We start from the raw sequence: 21,305 nt of genomic DNA, 5'->3' as shown, positions 1-21,305 counted from the left end.
AACAACTTGTCATGATGCTCTTTAATCTCTAGAACCAATTAATAATGTCCTTTGATCTGCTGTAAAAATTTCCCCACAGCCACATCCCACAGTTCCATATCACCTTCGCTTTTCTTTTATTTTCTTCTTTTTCTGATAGCTATGGTGTTGTCATCATCATGTTAAGAAACTAAAAGAGGCCAATTCAAAGGTCGCTGTGATTGATGCATGAACTGGCCAATGGCATGGCCCGAGGTACACGCTTAGCGGTAGGTTGATCGCAAACCAGCTGGCAACATCTGATGCCATTTGATAGCAACTGGGCCACGCGAATTGGCTGCTTCAACTGATTAAGTTAGGCTGATGACATAGGTCATTCATTTGACAGTCTGGTGAATTATTCTGGCCATCACCACCACATGCTTCTTGGATTTATTTTCTGCTAGACATACTAGGCCATGACATAATCCTCTAGGCAGTTTGGGGCTGCCTTCATTTGTCATCGCCGCGCCCACCGCCAGTTTATTCCTGAAAAAGGACACAGAATTTGTTAAGAAGCTCAAACTGCTGACCTTCATAGGATCTGCAGTCCATTTCCCTTGTAGTTTAGAAAATAGTATGAACATTACAAAAATAAAAAATTTAAAACCACTTAAAATGAAACCATCATTAATGATGAAAAGTTCCTTTGAAATAAAATAAGCATGAAGTTAGGCCTCCGGATTTCAACGAGTAAAAAGGTGGAAAACTGTAACCACAATATGCGATGAGAATATCCATAACAATAATTACTCGTGTTAAGCATGATAACTGGTTCACTTCTTTGAATTCTTGGTAATATCTCTGTCCAAATATAAGGATGTTCAGCAGACAGACCATCCTTCAGTCAATACAGATCAAAAACAAGGTGCTCTCTTTTAAAAAGCCCAGCCTTTTAAAGCCAATCTTGGGGAGGGAGGGAGGATGTCTAACCATCATACCTCAGTTATATAGTCATGCCTTTCCAAAATAAGCTATAAGAGGACTGAGATGTACAGTATCGAATAACTGACTGTGTCAAACTTACATGTGCTTCTCCCACCAATTGTTGACAACTTGATGAGAAAATCCAAACAGATATCTGGTCACTGAGATGTCTGCAGCCTTCATGGAGCCGTAGGATTTAGAGAACCTGCAGAGAAGAGTCAAAGTAGTTAGGTAAATTAAAATGCTGAGCAAACATATCAGTCATTCTCATCCCCACCTACTGAAATGAGACTTTATATACTTAATTTGGATAATGTTTTAGAGGGCCCACATTTCCATTTGGAGTGGGCCAACTATTGCCAGGTCACAATCAGAGTAGTATTTTGCAAGGGCCATTTCTTTCAATCATAGAGATGAGGAGAGACCCTCCTTCATAACTACTACTTGGTTACAGCTCTCTGTCTCAAGTTTCAAGGCACCTTATGTGCTGATAAAATAATATGGGAGTTAATTTTCTGGAATTGCTTCCACATGAAATTAGCAAAGAGAAATTTCTTGCTGAATCACCTATAAAGTGATGCTGTTCAATACAGTCATTTTCTCTGGCATTCCACCACATCTCACAGATGTGTTTTGCTTATGGAGCATTCATGGGTTGTGAACCAAAGCACACAGGTCTGGAAACCAAGCACCAAAAATAAGCAAAACAGGAACACTCAAGAAATACAAGCTTACTTTCTTTAATAAGATGGTACAAGAACCCAGTTTACTGATAATATACTTAATTATCTATAGACAAGTCATCATCGAGATAAATTATTTTCTAAGAATAAAATAACAATCATTGACATTACTATCCAATAGCAAGTCCTGATAGTTCAATGCAAATTTAATGCAAGTGGAATAGAGTCACTGACGATGACTCCAAAAGAGAAACTTGCTCAGAAAGTACGCAAAAGCCACAAGAAGAAATTGATTCTTCTTATTCTCCAATTTATCAGAAATATCTAGAAAGCTAAATGAGCCAAAAGAAAAAGAAAAAGAAAAAGAAAATAGTGGGTATAATTTGTTCCTTTTCCCTAGAAATCTATCAATGGTTAAAGGAAGATCTAAGAGCAGCAATTCTATAGAGGGAACACCCACTAGCATCCTTGAAGAAATGTTATGATAAAGAAGGATACCCAATTAAACTTGCTGACTTTCCTTCTATATAAACCGTTCCATCCCTTTATTTGACCAATTACTACTTTCAAAAATTAAGGTCAATAGCAAGAGTAGGAGTATGTCTCAAGATGCCGTATACCATTTGTTTGAATTGTATCAAGTAGCTTTTGTTACATATACTGTTCGGAATCAATCAGAGGTCATTTAGCAGGGATACATATTGTCTGAAAGGGTGAGTCTATCTTATTTGATTATGACATTATGTAAGATTTAATGAGAATAACAATAAAATGCACGTGTGCACACATTAATTGATATGATCCAAGGTAAAAGATAAAAACGAATATCCAAACCAGTAAAATCTGGAGATTGTCAAGGAGTATGCTTTTAATGTAAAATATTCTTAACCTTCAGCAATCAAAACATAAAGAATGATTATTTGGATTTTGGAAGCAATAGGTATTATCTATAGCCTACTGAAGGATGTAGGATATAATACACCTCGCTGTCTCAACAAAATCAATTTACATAGTGTTGCTCACAGTTGACTTGGACAAATAAGAAAACATGTGATAAGTAGGCTTGATATTACAAGATTAATCAATTACAAGGTTACACAAGTTCATCAAACACATGCCATTTCATACTTTGCAGGAAAGGAAGCCTATGTCATTCTCTATCTCTCATGTTACTTGAGCGAATGAAATACAAAATAATTCTAGAAATTTAAAATTAAGAAAGGGCAATAAATTTCTAGTACATTTTGTGGGCGCACTAACTTTTTCACTTCTTCCATATAACTACAGCCTCTGCTTTAGTTCTGAAGAATAATATCTTACTATTCATATACCTGGTACCCACTGGTTAAGACCCAACATTACATTCTAAGGACCCATATAACTCAAACAATTAGCAAGACAGACGCTTGCAGACAAAAGACATGACACGCTATGATGCTAAAGTTCAAAAAATGCACAGTATGATGTTCATACAGCAGAAGATGTTCAATAACACTTCTATTAGGCAATCATATTTAGCTAATTTTCTGCAGAAATCCTGTAGGTTTCGGCACATTACATTTCAATCCTAGGACATTGCATATCATTGATGGCATTGATAGCTTGTGATTCAAGTATAACCGTAGTTTCCTTGGCTCTCAACATCATACATTACATTACATGGATACTTTAATCATTTATTTACATCAAATGACAAAGCAGAAGGGATTTATTTTACATCAATAGTATTACAACAATCCTACTAGGTCCAAATTTTCACGAAATTAATATATGCTACGAAAGGAGATTAAGAAAATGCAACTAACTTAGCATCAACTAAACTAAAATAAATTTACACGACAGCTAAACCTAGTGGACTTCATAATCTCCAGGAAGAGGTTACTCATAGTCTTCTCTTACTTGCATAAATTTGCCACCTTTAAGATAATAACTAGTCAACCAAAACTTGAAATTAATTCCAAGAATGACGAACCTTCCATTGCTGAGGGTTCCGGAAAGGGCAGCGGAGTGGTGGACGAGAGAGAGAGAGAGAGAGAGAGAGAGAGAGAGAGAGAGGATGAACACCAATATAGTTGAAATAATAGGTTTATAAGGGGGGTATTCTACAAATAATGCAATCCAACCCGACTCGGTCCACTTTATTACCGGTCCGGTCTAACAAGTCTTGGACCGGCGAAATCTTCGAACCCATTTGCACCCCTAGTTTTGGGCCAGAAAAACGTGGGCTAGTAAAAGAACCACTTTATTGTTGCCATCCGAGTACACGAATCTTCAAGCATACCATGTCGCATACTCAGCTTCCGAAGACCCAGTTTGCAGACACCGCACGCAACGGATCTCGCCGGGTGTGGATCCCGTCACCATCGGTGGACGTAATGAAGTACCTCAACCGAATTAAGAAATCGTGACATTTATTAGTACTGGTATTATATTAATAATAAATTGTGTTACTATTTTCAAAGGATTAAGTTGTCAAAGTGATATTTTTTTCATTTAATGACTTACATTGACTCTGTTAAGACCGAAAATAATTTATCTTAATTTCTTCTTCACCCTATCTATCACATATAGTCAAGCTTCTTACATATCCTTATATAAAATACTGATAAATTTAATATTTTTTATTAGGCTCGTACGATAATAGCTGAGATGTCAAAAGTAAATTTCTTTATTAGATAATAAGCTTGGAAGACAAATTATTTGGATAAATACGTTTGAAACGAGACTAATTAAGTCAATTACTCTCCATACACCTAGATATATGACGGAAAAATGACTAGATGGGGTTAGCTCACCAACCGGTGAAGGACATTAAGGCCGTAATCGTAAATTCTGTGAAAACTAGGGGGTAAATATGTCTTTCACTTCTCGTAACTTGGACTAATCTACGGCATCTGGCTCTTTCCTTCGTTGGTTGGGTTCGGGTTTTCAGTTAAAAGCGCGCAGGATATGTTCACGGCGTGGTTGACTCATCTTCTTCTCATTCCTCTTTTTTTTTTTTTTAATAACAAAAAAATTAAACCAGACCCCCAAAAAGAAGAGGAGAAGATAAAATTAAAGAAGATTTAATTTCCAATCTCCCACAAAAGAAAGGAGGGAGAAAGTTTTTCCCCTTCTTCTGCTAGATATTTTTAGCCGTCTTTAAGGATTATCTTCTTGGGTGCAGTGATTGCTGTTCTATCCGATTCCATCAAGTTTAATGATGCTTTTGTCCTCGTCTCTGCTCACGACTCTGAAATCCATGAACAGGTGAGATGGGTATTCCTCGATTCCCTTTGGTTGATCTCTCAATGCCTCAAAAATTTGTTCTATTTCCCCTATGTTTCATGTTGTTAATTTATGTAATTTGTTGCCAAATATCTGCATTAGGGTATAGTACTGCATCTTGATTCATCCTAACATAAGGTTCTGATAGGATTTACGGTTCCCAGTCTTATGTGTGATTTAATTCACCCCTAAAATTGTTGTAAATTTAATTGGGTTTTTTATATTTAGGTTTTGTTGCAATTAGCCATTTTTCTGTGCTTTGTGTTTGTTTGGGGGATCTCTGGTGGATTGCTTTTTATCCCTTATTTTTGATTCTATATACTTGTTGGCCAATTTTACCTGTAGATCTCATTGGATTAGATGGATTTCTGGTTCTTCTTTACTCCTATGATGGCATTACTCTGCTTATTGTAGATTGGCTGTTAGGGTTTGTCGATATTCCTGGGTGGTTTGATCTGAAACGAAGTAAGGAGGCTCTCTTTCCTCTGTTTGTTTGATGGTAACTCTACGTGAAGGAGTTCATGGTGGATTAGGGTTTCCCTTTACCCTTTGTCTATTGTCTTGGTAATGAGTTGCATTCTTTGATTGCCTCTTTTGCATTATCTTGCTGCAGATCCCAAGAAACCCATCTAATTCTCTGTGATATATGATCTATATGTGTGACTTCCACTGCTTTGAGCTTTATCTACTAATTTGCTCTTTGTTATAGTTATATGTGGGAGTATTTACTAATCTGCCTAACTGATGTGGCAGCAGATTGCACACATCAATTTTTTTCCTTGATATTTGTAATATTTTTTGCCAATAAATGATGGTCAATGAAGAATGTGAAGGTTGAGGATGAATATCACCATCTATCCAATTTGAATCTTCCAATATCTAATAGGAACTACGAAGCATAACTGCATAGGTGCACTGTCTTCATGCCTTTGGTGTGAGATTTGGCATATGCCTGTCATAGTTCACATGAGTAGCAGCTTGCTTCTTCAGAAATAGCCATGCTTCATTTTGCGCTCATTTCCTAGTATGTAATGTTTCAAAAATCTGTCAAAGGTATTGGTAATTTTAATATGATGTTACCTACAGATAAGACTTCATGGCAACACAATGTGTTTCAAAGAGCATGGGCCTAGAAACAAGCTCTCATGATATGTCTGTTGAGTTCAGAGAAGATATGGGCAGCGCTACAGCAAATTCAGGTTCTTGTCCAGAAGATATTGTTACTCCACCAATACAGATAAATGATGAGTCTGGTGGCTGCAATGAAGTGAAGGTCAAGCGATCTCGTAGGCGCAGAACCGATATTTATTATGGAATTTTTGACATTAGCTCAGAAGATGAGTCAGATTGTGTCAGGGTTTGTGCACTTATCCCCTAGACAGCTTTGGTTTCTGATTTTTCAATGATTCATTGATGCATGTTTCATATAATTCTGTTTAGTTCATGGTGAATTTTTCAGGATGATATGATATTTGAAATGTGTCCCATGATCTAATTTGGCATCTGATGGTTAGACGCTTTGTTTGTAACTGAAAGAAGTTCTAATATTTTTCCCTTTTCAGGTTATGAATCAAGCAATATCTAAAATAAGTACATTTACGGTTATGCACCATACCAATATTGTGAATATGAAATCCTGAGGTTCAGTTGTTACTTGTTAGATTTGGATACTTACATTTTCAGTTTTTCACAAGAGGCTGTTAGTTGCAACATATACTATTTGTAATTCTTGTTGTGGAAAAGATATCATCTGTCTCGTTCTGCAGAAATAAGTTTCCTTTCTTGCCTCCTTAGTTATTGTAAATTTCCAAAGTCAAATTTATTCCAATAGGTGGCCCTCAGTTTTTTAATCATGGTTTTCTGATAGGATCGCTCCTCAAGAAATTCCAGGGAAATTGATGATACAACAAGAAGCCCAAACAAGTCTAAACGTGAAAAGGTACACTGTTTTAAAAAAAAATTTACTCCTTTAAACTACTCAGGTTCCACTAATTAAATCTTCCCAATAGGCAACGGCAAGATGGCATCCAGAAAGTGCGTGTAAACCTGTTATCAGTGAAGCTCCTGTATTTTATCCAAGTGAAGAGGTATATACTGTCATACTGCTAGTCTCCTATTTTATGGTGCAATGTTTTGTATTGGTATTTATACTTTAGGACATCTTGCTCTTGTGTTCTTAGGAGTTCAAAGATACACTTGGATACATTGCTAGCATACGCCAGGTAGCCGAACAATATGGAATATGCCGCATTATTCCACCTAGTTCGTGGGCACCGCCATGCCCTCTGAAGGAAAAGAGCTTCTGGGGACATGCTGAGTTTACTACTCGAATTCAACAAGTTGACAAGCTTCAGAACAGGGAACCTGTGAGAAAAAGATCTAAAGGTCGTTGTCACAAAGTAAGGAAGAGAAGAAAGCGTTTGAGGTTTGGGATGACTCGTAGGCGTAATAGCTCCAATATTACAGAAATTAATGAATGTGTCGCCTCAGACACAGAAGAAAAGTTCGGCTTTCAATCTGGTGCAGACTTCACACTTGAGGCTTTCCAGAAATATGCTGATGACTTTAAAAGGCAGTATTTTGAAATGAAAGATCCTAATAAAAGTTTTACTCATGACAATGGGGTCCATGAGGAAAGGTCACGACCCTCAGTGGCAGATATAGAAGGAGAATATTGGCGGATTGTTGAAGAAGCTACTGATGAAACCGAGGTAATAATTTTGCTAGCAATGAAAGATACAGATCTCCAAACTTGATTGAATGTTAATTTCTTAATTTTCTTATTTATTGTCATTTAAATGCAGGTGCACTATGGGGCAGATTTAGACACTGGAACATTTGGCAGTGGTTTTTCTAAAGCACCACTTTCAAACAAGAGTGAATCAGATCGATATGCATTGTCAGGTTGGAACTTGAATAATTTACCACGACTTCCTGGTTCTGTTCTTTCATTTGAAAGTGAGGATATATCTGGCGTATTAGTGCCATGGCTATATGTGGGGATGTGCTTTTCATCATTTTGTTGGGTAAGTGCATACATCAATTGTTCTTTTCATCCCTCTTCCTTTCTTAACTAGCAGAACACAGATACTACGTTCAACTTATCATTTAATTGATTATATAAATTAATCATAGCTATATACTTGATAGGATTTAAGCTCTTGCATTGTTATGGATGTGATGAAGCATAATGTAGCCTCTGAATAGTTCAAAGACTTCAGGCTGTGCTTTTCTCAATGTGAACTGATTATAGATTACCTTTATCATTTTAAATAATTGCATCTTTAGATCTAACCCTTGGTTTAGTTTTGACATAACACTCTAAATTCCATTTTGTTACCTGCATCAATTTGTTTTATAATAATAATTGATTATCCTAATCTTATAATGTGTTGTGTGGTAATAGCATGTGGAAGACCATCACCTTTACTCTCTGAACTACATGCATTTTGGTGATCCAAAAGTATGGTATGGGGTACCCGGTGATGCTGCTGTGAAGTTGGAGGACGCAATGAGGAAGCATCTTCCAAAATTGTTTGAAGAACAGCCTGATCTACTGCATGAACTGGCAAGTTTAATTCTTTCACATTGTTTTCTTTCCTTTTGCATCTTTATCTTTCTCTCTTTTTCTAGACATAGAGCTTCTTATTGAATCACATGTCAAGTTCATATATAGTGCTTTTTACTCCTTAAAAGTAGTTTACTCAATATTTTTTGTTTCTTTGAGCAGGTCACACAGTTGTCTCCATCAGTCCTAACATCTGAAGGAGTACCTGTTTACCGCGCCATCCAGAATTCTGGGGAGTTTGTTCTTACCTTCCCAAGAGCTTACCATTCCGGTTTCAATTGTGGGTTCAATTGTGCTGAGGCAGTAAATGTTGCTCCTGTGGACTGGCTACCTCATGGGCAGTGTGCTGTTGAGCTTTACAGAGAGCAACGCCGTAAGACATCATTGTCCCTTGACAAGTTACTTCTAGGCACTGCAAGAGAAGCTATTAGAGAACTTTGGGATCTATCTCTGCTGCATAGAAATGATCCAAGAACCTATAGGTGGAAGAATTTTTGTGGAAAGAATGGAGTACTTACTGATGCAATTAAGGTTAAGCTTCATATATAAATGAGAATCTAGTCTTTGTAGATAATTAATTATCTGTTCTCATCAGTACTATGACTGTTCTTTCAGGGAAGAGTCCAGATGGAGCAGAAGAGATGGGAGGGACTTAACAATCTTTCACAGTTCAGAAGAATGGACAAGCATTTTGATTCCTCTAATGAAAGAGAGTGTTTTTTATGCTTTTATGATCTACACCTCTCTGCTGCTTCTTGTAAATGCTCACCCAGCCGTTTTGCTTGTTTAAACCATACAAGTCTTATATGTTCGTGTGAACCCAGCAAAAGATGTCTGTTCTTTCGATATGATATGGATGAACTAAATTCTCTTGTGGCTGCACTAGAAGGTGATATAAGTGCACTGCAACTCTGGGGATTGGAAGTCCTAGGATTATCTTTGCCTCCTGATGTGACACTGTCGGAGAAGCCAAAAGACTCTGAGAAAAGCATGTCAGTCGCCAAGGGTGATGCCTATGTTCAGGATATCAAGAGAAAGGCATGTTTAGCTGCTTTTTATAAGCCTAATGTGGATGAGAGCTCTACTTACTCTAACAGAACAGAGAAGATCCTTGACTTTTGCAAACCATGCAAATCTGAGTGCAGGGATGCTGAAGAAATTATTGAAGCTGGCCAAGGATTAAAAACCTATTCTAGGTGTAGTTCAAAAAATGAGCATGGGCTGCATGGCATTGAGAACTCCAAAGGGCCATATCTAGCTATAAAATTAGCAGCTGTTGAGAAGCTTCAAGAAACTGGATTTGTGGGATCATCATCAGGAGAAGGCAACGCTGTTCCTTGTGGAGATTACAAAAGTGAAGGGGTCCGTGGATGTCCTGATCTGAATATAGAACAACCTACTTCTGAGTCTACAATTAAATCACTACAGAGACTTGAGCAATGTGAAAGTAAAATATTTGCTCTCAAAGAAGAGCGAGGATGTAGCCAACCTAAATTGGCATGCTCCTCAAGTTCCTATGTTGTGGGAATGGGTAACAAGGACAAATCCCAGATGGAGTATGAACCCATGATGACAACTGCTTATCTGCTTAGGTCAAGTTCTGAGTGTGTATCCTCAATGTCAAATCATTCATCTGAGATGGCTTCTGCTCCTTGTGTTCTTAGCATGAACTCCAATGAAGCTTCCTGTTCAAAAGAATCTGAATTTACTCACAAATCGAGTCCAAAGCTGTTTGGTTTTGACCTTCAACACCAGCACTGTTTATCTTCACCTTCAGATAGTCAAGTCAGTCAACCTGTCAATAATTCTTCAATCCAACGCAATGAATCTAATCTGCATGATCCTGCATCTAGATATCAGACATCAAAGTGTTGTGTCGAGCCTCTTGACTTTGGTACTGTGATGCCTGGAAAATATTGGTGCAGTAGGCAGGCTATTTTTCCAAAAGGTATGTTACGGGGATGTTATAGCTAGACTTAATTCACTGATTCATGTCTTGGATGTCGATGAAACTTATGTTAACAAAATCTTTCAATGTCGTGATATGCAGGATTTAGAAGTCGTGTGAAGTTTCTTAGTGTGCTTGATCCCACAAAAACATGTAACTACATTTCAGAAGTACTTGATGCTGGACTCCTGGGGCCTTTATTTAAGGTGGGGGTATGGAAACCAGTAGTTTTATTCTCTTTTAATAATAAACCTAGCTGAGCTTTTCTTATGACATATCAAGAGTGCTAAATAATGATATCAAGTAAACATAACAGTTTAATTGCTATTGACTTATGTGGTCAAACTACCAGCATGGATTTTACCAGTAATGTTGGATTCGCTGTCCATTAAACCTCTTATCATTTATAAGGTGTATATATGTATAAATGCATGTACGTAAAAAGCTAATCTTGTTATTTTACTACAAAATCATTTGTATGTCAGTGTTCTATACTGATAATTTGATGATTTGTTTGAATTTGTGCGTTTCAGGTGATGATAGAGGAGAGGCCTGATGTATCCTTCACTCACACTTCTGCTCTGCAATGCTGGGAAATGGTGCGAGAAAGGCTGAATGAAGAGATAATTAACCACCATAGCCTAGGAAAAGAAGAGCTTCCTCCCCTGCAAACCCCAGGATCTATGAATGGTTATAAAATGTTTGGATTCTTATCCCCACCTATCATCCAGGTATGCACCTCCCTCTATAGAAAGTCAAATTTAGTAAAAGACAATGGTTATTGGGTTTAGTTTTTCCAGTAATAGTCCTGCCAAGAAGGAAATTTAGCATTAATATATATATTTATTATTATTTATTTATTTTAGCTGCAAAAATATTGGAAAGGGGTTTTCTCGTGCTAGGTTAATAAAAATAATCTGAGCGACACGGACAAAATCTAGTTACATGTAAACAAAGATCCTTTATTTTCTAATTGGTTTTCTCCATCATTATTTAGTTTTAAAACAAGTTACCCTTCTGGATTAATTTCCCTAGAAGGGCATTGTTGATGGGGTGTTTCATTCTTCATATTAGTTTCTTTGCATCAATAGTCAACTCTTTGCCAGAAGTATCAGCTTACTGAGGTGTATTCAAACAGATAGTTGAGGCTCTTGATCCTCATCATCAGTGCACTGAATACTGGGCATCAAAGTTGGAAGCATCATGCGTATCGAAAAGGATGGAAACAAAAGATGTATCTACCAAACACGCAAAGACTTCAGTTACTCATGTGGGCTCAAGCAGTAGTCCAGGAAACATTCAGAAGTTATTTGGAGTTGATTTAACTACAAAGGAGCAAGATAAGTTAGATATTAAAGACAACCCATCAATCAAAGAGGTCAAGCACATACTTGGAGGATTGTTCAAGAAAGCAAGCTATGAAGAACTAAGGATGTTTCATTCCGTATTTCTTAGTGAGTCAGGCAGTAGCAGTTGGCTTGCAGCATACTCTACTCTGCAAGATGAGATGCAGAAGAATGTAGGCAAACAATGATGGGAATAGAGAAGTAGAACTGATTTTCTAGGGAGTCAACTGCCCACTGGAATCCACAATTTGCAGTGGGAGTTAAACTTCCCTTCCAAGGTAACACCATTGATTTCCATTATTAATATAGAGTTTATTTTGTCATTTTGTTATTCTTTCAAAGTTCTTGTTGCACAATTCCGTCTGAACTGTGCCAGATCATTCTAATAGAAGCATTCTTTCACTAACCATTGACTGCATTTGTCCCCAATGTAGCTAATTGGTCGTCATAGTATGAACTGCTGTACAAAATCTGAGTTACATGTCAAGAGAAAAGTTTTGAACAAAATGAGTTCAGTTGAATGTGCTCTTTCCACTCTTCAGTCTGCAATTTTCGGTTTCTTTTGTGGGTACAGAAGGTGGCTTTATTTATTACTTACTCCTCCCACCAAACTGCTCCAGTATAAGTTTCTTTACAACTGCCACAGTTTTGAGTTGCTAATTGCTTCAGTGGATGGAAGAAAGCCACATGACGTGGAAATAGTACAATAGAGATACAGCAATGAAGAATAAAGTGTTATCAAACTCCCCAGAAAACCCCACATGTGTCACAGTGGCTGCATTAGAGTAATGGACAAGCCCTTCCAAAAGGAGACAGGGAAAAATCATTTGCACCACCACAAGCAAATCAGACACTTGTTCTATCTCATGTTCTTTCTTCTCTTTGGAAATTGAAGCAACCACCACATAGCTCCATGGACAGCAGAGTATATAATGCTTGTATCCCTAATGGATGATCACTAGGGATAAGGGCATGAGTTTAAGAAGTGATGTAGAGTTTGCCTTGTTTCTTCCATGGCCTAAAAAGGTTAGGGTCAAGATACAAAGCATCTCGTTTACCACAACATCACATGGATGCAGTGGAGTGGCAGGGTTAGATGGACAGATAAGTACAGAGCTCCTCATCCAAAAGGAAAGAAAGGATACATTAACTTTTTCTCTTCTGCAGCTCTCTGCTAGGAGGAGGCAATTATTTAAGAGGTAGCTGCCCAAAAAGGCTACACTATCTTATAGATATTGTAGATGCTTTCACTCTTCTCCCCCCCGGCCCCTGCTGCTCTTCTGTTCTGGGACCCCCTCCTTAATAGGTGACCCACCCCCATGCCATAGCCATTGGTGGGTCCCCACTACCACTCCCTCCCCAGTCCCTTCCCACTCAGGTTAAAATTTAATTTTGGGAATTTATTTTTTTGAATTAAATTTTCGGTGCTTAATCTTTTTGTTTTTGTGTGTGTGTGGATACTGCATCATGATTAGCATCACTCGTAGTTACACTCTTTTATAATTAATAAGAGGAGTCTAGCGATTATATTTGATTATAAACCAACGGTCATTTGTCAGAAGCACGTGACCAAGAGACGTGAAATTCCAAACATATCCTTCCGACTATTTTGTCCTGTGGATAAAAACCAAGTGCATTATTATTCCCAAAGTAAAACGTGCCCATCCTTCTCTCCGTCTCCACCATCGACTGGTCGGAACCGTCCGATCATGACGGTGGCACGATCGCAGATAACGGAAATTGGAGGCCCAGTTTTTTTTTTTCTCGAGGATGCAGACGAAGTACGAAACAGGACAGGGAGATAAGGGACACGTGGCAGCCATTAGTTATCCGGCGGACGGGAAAACCCCTCCTCCTCCCCCACCATCAACAGTGCCGGAGCGCGACACGTGGGATTGTCAGATCCGACTGATGGATGGGCCCCGCGTCCACGAATCTCTATGGACCGCCGGATCCCGGCGAGAGGACAAAACACCGGAGATCCTGTGCCAATACACCATGTGCCGTCACATCAGCAACATGCCTCTCCCGTCCGTCCCGTCCTGATCGTACGGTCCAGATGTGGGCGACGGTTGGATTTCCTATAATGCCCTCGGGCGTCGCGGATCTCGTGTGCTGGGGGGGGATGGCGACAAAAGCGGGGGCGGGAGTGGAATCGGGGTTGGCTCCAAATGATTGACGGGGGTGGACGGTGATGCTCATTACGGCTTCGGAAAGCGACGGCGGACGAGGCGGTGGTGGTCGGGAGGACTTTTTATCTTTGTAATTTTAGGCGAAGGGGTAGGGGTGTTTCCGTCAGGTATGCCTCACCGGCTACTGCCCGCGAACCGGCCACTTTAGGGATGTGACCGCTGCCCGGCGCCAGGCCTCGTGGAACGTGCTGTCTGAGTTAACTCCGACCGCCACGTGTCGAGCGAGGCGATGGAGTGCCAGCTGGCTGTCACGTGATAATAGAAGCCAAGGACGTGGGAGATCCTGGGCCGTAGGATCGGATAGTAGGGGAGGCGGAGGGCGGAGGGATCCGGGAAGCGAAGGTGGGCGGTCACATGGGCGGGAGGTGGCTGGCGCGTCTTCTGAGGCTGGTCAACGTCGGAGAGCGGGAGTATGTCAAAAATAATTTCGAGACGCGCGGGACGAAAAGAAAAAAAAAGAAAAGAAAAAAAGAAGAAAAAAAGGTGGTGTGGACGGGGAAGTTCACGAGATTTTCGTGTGACTCGCAAAAATAGGGACCGTTACAACCGAAAAGAAAAAAAGGAGCTCTTGAAAACTTTGATAAGGACCTAAGATTTTTGTAACCGTTTATGTTGGCCATCAGTCACGTCTTTTCCTAATGACAAAACTGCCACTGCTCACCAAACTCACGGAAATTAATCGAGAGATATGCATATATATATATATATATATATATATATATATATATATATGTATAGTCTCCAGCAGCAGCATTTACTTAGTGGGTCCTAATTCTTATATCCTACGGATGACTAGAGACGAAACTACTTTGCTTGCAAGCAAGTAAAACGTCTAAAGCAAAAACTATAAATGAGATGGTATAGCAAAAGAGTAGTAGGTAGGGCTTCTAGAGACAAAAACAAAATGATAGCCTAATAAATGAGTTATTGTCTAGCAAGTATAGACTTCAGTCGTCTAGTTAGCTTTACTGCAAAGTAGTTAATGCTTTCTTCGTAAATCACAAATCTTGGCTCTATTGAAGCAGCTACCACCATGGCTTTTACCTGCTAATTAATTTGTTTTCTATCCCGGTCCCAACCTCTCATCAAGACAAAAGGTATTAATTACTTAATTAATTATGACTAAAATGTTTGTGGCTTTTTTTTTTCTCGTAACGGGGGCATTTTGGTAAAACCAGTATGTCTTAATTTTTCAGCAGTAATTTCGAAAAAATTCACCTGGGGGTCGTAACGGGATAAGAACTCCGAAAGCGACAAAATCTTCCATGATGCCCATGCCCACGTGGTCGATCACGTGTCGCGCACCCATTTGCCGCTTCGCGGATCCGGACCTAGTGGATGAAATCGAATCCGCTTCTATAAATTAAAGGGAGGAGTCCGGACACACATTTCACATTTTCACCTCCTCCTTCCGACCACTTTTCTACTTCACTTCCCCCTCGGCCCCCACTGCCGATTAATCGCGGACCCTTTCGCCGATTAATGGTCGTTGATGGCCTCCGCCGTCGTGAACAAGGTCTCCATCTCGCATGAGAGCTTCCTCCCCTCCTACGGCTGGCTTAGCCCTAGGCTTTCCTTCAGCCACGACGACGCCGATGACCACCACAAGCCGGCGCCGGCGACAGCTATGGTCCCGCAGTCGCCGGACAAGGCCGATCCGGAGGTCTCCTCCGAGAAGGACTTCATCGACTTCGAGTTCCGGCTAGATGATCCTGTCGCGATGCTCCCCGCCGACGAGCTCTTCGCCGACGGGAAGCTCGTTCCTCTTCACATCTCTGCAGCGGCGCGGCCGGTGGATGAGAAGGAGGTGGCCGTCGTCGCGGGGATCCTGTCGCCGGAGCCGGTGAAGTCGCGGCGGGCGGCGGAGATCTTTGGATCCGATCCGTACGTCTTCTCCCCCAAGGCACCGCGGTGCACGAGCCGGTGGAGGGAGATCCTTGGCCTCAAGAAGGCGCAGAGCCCGAAGACGGATCTCGAGAAGTCGTCTTCGTTATCATCGCTTCCGGCTATAACTCCCGCATCAAAGAGCCCTAACACGAGGTATCTGAAGCACCTCCTCCACCGTAACGCTAGATCCGCTGCGATCGAATCGTCCCTTAACCTCCCTCTCCTCCGCGACTCCGATTCGGAATCTGTCTCGATCTCCTCCCGCCTCTCCCTCTCCTCCTCCTCGTCCTCCTCCGGCCAGGAGCACGAGGACCTCCCCCGCCTCTCCCTCGACTTCGACAAGCCGTCCACGGTTCCGCTCTCCCGCAGCCGTAACCCTCCGCGTGTCCGACTGGTGCAGCCACGGCCGGATCCTGCTTCGGTGTCCCGGATCGGTCGGAGCCCGGTTCGGCTGCAGGCGGAGGCCACAGCGCCGCAGCCGCCGAGGGGGTTATCGGTGGATAGTCCTCGGATGAATTCCTCCGGGAAGGTCGTCTTCCAGAGTTTGGAACGGAGCTCGAGTAGCCCTGGAAGCTTCAATGGCGGTCCGAGGCCTAGGCCTAGGGGAATGGAACGGTCCTACTCGGCCAATGTCCGAGTTCTTAACGTCCCGGTCTGCTCGCTTCGCGGCTCCGCGAAGTCGGCTTCTGTCTTCGGCTTCGGACAGCTCTTCTCACCGCAGAAGAAGGGGAGGGAAAATCCAGCCGGCTCGCATGCGGCATCAGCTCGGATCCCGTCCAAGATCAAGAGCGAGAAAGCTCCTCCGACTTCTAATTCTACCAGACATTAGGTAAATTTCGGAACAAGAAACAGAAGAACATTCTATTTAACTAACCGCTTCTTTTCTTTTCTTTTCTTTCTTTTTCCCATTAAAGCTGGTGCTTGTTTTGGTTCCTTTTTGCTCCAAATATTTTGGGGTTGCGATTTATTCGCTTACTGTTTGATGTAAATATTTCCATTTCTTCTCATCTTTTTATTTGTTTGCATGTTGTTTTGGTTTTATTATTCTTGAGAGTAACTGATGAATGGGATGGATGTGATGTACCAGTTTATGAACTGTGTTTATGCGATGCATCTTACCTATTTACAACTCAGATCCTTTCGCTCCAGTATACTTACAAAAAACTTTTATGAAGCATTCTTTAACAAAAAAATAAATAGATTAAAAACGTAGGTGGTTTAATGCAAAAAAGAAAAAAAAAAAGGGACCTTTTGAACTCTCGGCCGTTTGGCTTGGAGCTTCGCGTTGGTGCATTTATTTACACCCTAGTACAGTTGTACCCATGTGAGCACTGTTCCTATCTCTGTGCATTGATACAAACACCCCCCCCTCCCCCCTATTTTTAAAGCAACTTTACTCCCTCCCCCCTGTCTTTTTCCTGAATCATATCTTTATTACCCCCCCCTCGCACTAAACTTAATCGCGTATATTTTATTTTATTTCTAATATATTCTCTAATTATCTGCGGCAAAGATCTCGGGAAGTGATGCGAAATATTTTAAAAGCAGAGGCTGTTTCTGAGAAACAAAACCCCTGCTGAATAATCTGCAAGTCTGCAGGAATTCTGCGCCGTATGATCCACTAGGAGATGTGTCCTATGTGCGAGGTACGCTGTCCTGCGGCACATCGAATCACATCAATCACGGACCGATGTGATGCCATCTGACGGCCCAGATTCGCGCGGTTCTCTGCTCTTCAACATGCCGTGGTCTGAAATCCTGCTTCTCCACAGGGAGGCAAAGATTCTAACACGTAATATAAAGTAAAAAAGCTAGACTAGTAGTAGCTCTTCTTTCTTTTCTTTTTTTTCTTCTCTCTGTTAGGATTAAATTGAATCGCCATTAAATTGACATTGGGGGACATGCAATTTTTGGTACTACAGGTGGGCTAAACATTTGGAAGGGAGTGACAGAGAGCAATGGTGGCCTCTCTGGTCTTTTGAGTTCCTAATGCCATGTTTGACTCACTCTGACCTCCACATGCTAATCTCTGGACCAGCATCATATGTGGGCCATTATTTGATCTTTGATTTATTACCATGGACACATGAGAGGGCATTCTATCCACATAGTTAATTAATAGCATTTGTGATCCAATCTGTATAAATTATGAAATAAGAATTTATTCATATCTGATACTGAGTATCAAAGTAGTACAGAAGAAGACTCACAGAATGGCTCACAAACTAGAATAGTGGCATATATCATATCAACTCGGCAACTCCAAAGCAACTAGTAATGCCAGAAAAGTATAAGGTGATAACTGTGAATATATACAATGCAGCATCATGGGCTAGTGGCTGCAGGCGGTGGAGAGAGGAAAGGGAAGGGAATTGAAGGGATTGTTGGGATGGAAGGGATGGTCGGAATTGAAGGCATTGGAGGGATTGTGACCTTCGGCACGGTCGGCATGGCTGGCATTGGCGGCAGTGCAACCTTCGGCACGGTCGGCACGACTGGCATAGGCGGGAGCGACGGCTTAGGGAGTGTCGGGATCGTCGGTTGCGGTTGAGGGGACTCCGGTGCCGGAGTGTCCAACAGACGGCGCGCTGCATGGCAGTTGGTTAGAAGTAGTAGCGCAATGGATATCTGCATGCAGAAAAGGATAGGTTTCGATGCCATTGTGTGATGAGGGGATAATAATAATAAGTTGCAGATTGTGATGAGGAAGTCTGGTTGATATCTTTGGTATTTGTAGTGGATGGAGATATAAGACGTGCTTTGGTAGTTGGATTTCATGTAGACTTTTGTTTCACTGTTTGGTTTGACCAAGAGTACTGAGGTGGCTCTTCCTGGTGCCATACTGCCATGGGTGGTTCACCTTCTCATCTATCTGATATCAATTGTCAAAAGGATAGAAGTAGATTTGGAGATTGAGTGAGGAGTTGAACTAACTAAAGTAGGCTTTTGATCTTGGTAGTTATATGTGATGAGAAGATTAGACCTTGAGTTCCAACTTCGCATTGGACCTTGAGGTCTTTTCTTGTAATGGCTTCATCATGAGATATATATGTTAAATTATGCAGAAACAACAACAAAATTGACCTTTTTCTGATTTTACCAGACAGACGAATACTAGGTTAAAAAATTTGCTTAGTAATCCATATATAATTAAGGTGTCAGAGTTAATTGGAGTCTCTAGTTAACTTCACATATGTTTGGACATATATAGGATTTCTCTGAGAACGTAAATTGGCTTCCTATGAGGAGGTGAACCTTCTGAACCTGAAGCTAGAGCAACTGCACTCACTCAATCAAAATCAGTCATCCAAAAATGTTGTTTGTTTCAACTTTTTCTTTATCAGATAGTGCAAGATCTTTTGGGCCAGCAACTACCATGATTATTAGACAAAAAAAAGTAGATGTTGTATTTCGAAAATACTCAGTACTAGTGACAAAATACTCAGCATAAAAAAAGCTGTGGCAATTTCCATGGAGAAGTAGGTTCTGTTATAGTATGATTTATCTATACTACTCTCTGAATTGTTTATTCTTTTGGAAAATTCATTTGTTTGACATGATATTTAAATCGAGAATTCAATTTTATATGAATACTACCAGGTCCGATTTCCAGTAGAATTCACAAATATAATTGGGCTTTCTCCTGTACATCAAACAATTGCTGATCACCTCTAACACACCCATAGAATCAGTCTTTCAGCAGCTAGCAATGGAAATAATAAGTTTGTGAACAGGTATTCCTATTAGAAAAAATAAAAAATTATCTTCTGTTGTTGTTATTGATATTGATTTCTCAACAGTCCTCTAGTGCAGCTCTTGATTAATCTTTCCTCTGATGTTGATGTTACACTCTTAAGCACACAAAAATTAAACTCATGACTATGATCAATCAAAATTTTATTACTATAATAAACGACAGATACAAGCTCATCTAGGAGCACAGGTAAAGTCCAAGATGTATAACACCATCTCAGCTCACAAAGCACCATAACAGAATACACTGCTAGAAGTAGAATCTATACATAGCCAGCTTATAGTATTTAATTACTCCAAGGACCAAGGATAAATAAGCCTCCGAGGCTTTTCATGGACTTGTGGGTGGCGAAGGGAAGTGGAATGCAGGAATTTTGGGCATCTCAGGGATCTCTGGGATTGAAGGGATGGTAGGAAATGTGACCTTTGGAATAGTGGGCAAAGGTGGCAACTCAACCTTTGGCAATGGTGGCAATGTGGGCTTTGGTAGTGCTGGAATCTCGGGCTTCGGCGGAAGTGTCGGCTCAGGCAGCGTCGGCGTCGGCATATGCGGCGGAGTCTCCTTCTCTGGGATCTCCATTAGATTGCGAGCAGCGTGGCACATCTCATTTTGAGAAAATAGCAGTACAATAAAGATGAACATGGAGAAGAAGTAGTTAGTGATAGAAGCCATGTTGTATAATATAGTAATTCTGATGAGAACAGAGTAATGAAATATGTTGGTATTTATAGGAGATAGAGTGTTTAACAGATGCTGCAGGTGTCCTGTGACTAGGCCTGGGTAGTTCAGCTGTTGTTGACCTTTATGTGATCTGAGCTCAAATATTTCAAAGTTTTGTTGGGAAGAAGGATGAGGTAAGAGTTGCTTTGTTGTTAGCTCATCTTCTCAAAGAACAACTAAGAGAACACAACTGTACTCAGATTTCCTTTGGTTTGAACTTTGAAGTTAGAAGTAATATCTATCTTGGCATTCAGTAATATCTACAAATGAAAAGTATGATAATCTTGGAATCAGAAACTTTTGCCATATGAATGAAGGACAAGCTTAGTGTTAGTTATAAGAATCTATGTATATCAATCACATTCCATTGCCAAGTTGTCTTAAACCTTCGCAAATGTTATAAAGAACTATTGACAGAGTTTATCTCACTCTGCCCTGCTTCTTGGGGAATAAAGAAAATGAAGTAGATCTATGAAACATTCAGTATAAAACAATGTAGAGAAGCTGTTTTGAATGATACTAATATCATTGTACTTTCTTAATCATATTCATCACATGCACTAAAGTACAAAAATGTAACATATTATATCATTAAGGAACCTACCTGGAAGCTTCACTCTAAGTAAAATTAAGCCCCCATTTGGATCTGATACACATGGATAAGTCTCCATTTATCCAAATGCCAAAGATGACTTCCTCCTGCTCACACAAGAATAGAGCAATCAACATGGGAATAAATGATAGGTTAGGAATAAGAATCCATGGATAGATAAGACTTTGTCATGCATTGCTTTGGCTTCAATTCGTTAGACTAGTAAACGCATGCCATTGGAGATTGCTTGGTCCAAATCACATGACAGAGTCTTGTTCTTTGTTTCCAATATGAAGGTCGAAAATAATTGAATAAAAGGAATTCATTTTAATAGACCAAAATAAATTTTAGTCAACAAATAATAAATAAATTTATATTATTATGAACTCCAATTTTTCCATCC

General features: G+C 40.3%; 3 protein-coding genes across 4 annotated transcripts; 2 read left to right on the top strand and 1 right to left on the bottom strand.

Moving 5' to 3' along the window:
• Positions 1–4,588: 4,588 nt before the first annotated feature.
• Positions 4,589–13,189, top strand: LOC140798665 (lysine-specific demethylase JMJ18-like). Of its 2 annotated transcripts, XR_012110886.1 has the most exons (13): positions 4,589–4,877; positions 5,982–6,252; positions 6,763–6,834; positions 6,905–6,982; positions 7,076–7,606; positions 7,700–7,921; positions 8,302–8,463; positions 8,626–8,994; positions 9,079–10,411; positions 10,514–10,617; positions 10,945–11,142; positions 11,550–12,035; positions 12,192–13,189. XR_012110886.1 is itself a non-coding variant. In XM_073152647.1 (12 exons), exons 2-12 carry the CDS (start codon positions 5,992–5,994, stop codon positions 11,943–11,945), a joined length of 3,726 nt encoding a protein of 1,241 aa, XP_073008748.1. In that variant the 5' UTR covers positions 4,589–4,877; positions 5,982–5,991; the 3' UTR covers positions 11,946–12,163. The 2 variants fall into 2 exon arrangements, 1 of the variants encoding a protein (XP_073008748.1); XM_073152647.1 differs by lacking the exon at positions 12,192–13,189 and having other exon boundaries at positions 11,550–12,163.
• Positions 13,190–14,985: 1,796 nt separating this feature from the next.
• Positions 14,986–16,969, top strand: LOC140798666 (uncharacterized). The gene has a single exon (XM_073152648.1). It carries the CDS (start codon positions 15,442–15,444, stop codon positions 16,663–16,665), a length of 1,224 nt encoding a protein of 407 aa, XP_073008749.1. The 5' UTR covers positions 14,986–15,441; the 3' UTR covers positions 16,666–16,969.
• A 1,009-nt stretch (positions 16,970–17,978) lies between these two features.
• LOC140799148 (uncharacterized) lies at positions 17,979–20,309 on the bottom strand. The gene is made up of 2 exons (XM_073153305.1): positions 19,955–20,309; positions 17,979–18,363 (listed from the first exon to the last, which is right to left on the bottom strand). The coding sequence occupies exons 1-2, from the start codon at positions 20,260–20,262 to the stop codon at positions 18,162–18,164; spliced, it is 510 nt and encodes a 169-aa protein (XP_073009406.1). The 5' UTR covers positions 20,263–20,309; the 3' UTR covers positions 17,979–18,161.
• Between the last annotated feature and the right edge of the window lie 996 nt (positions 20,310–21,305).

The sequence above is a fragment of the Typha latifolia genome, chromosome 12, assembly GCF_019914945.1.
Source record: "Typha latifolia isolate L0001 chromosome 12, TyphaL0001v2, whole genome shotgun sequence".
NCBI classification, from domain to species: domain Eukaryota; kingdom Viridiplantae; phylum Streptophyta; class Magnoliopsida; order Poales; family Typhaceae; genus Typha; species Typha latifolia.
This window is presented reverse-complemented; position numbering and strand designations above follow the sequence as displayed.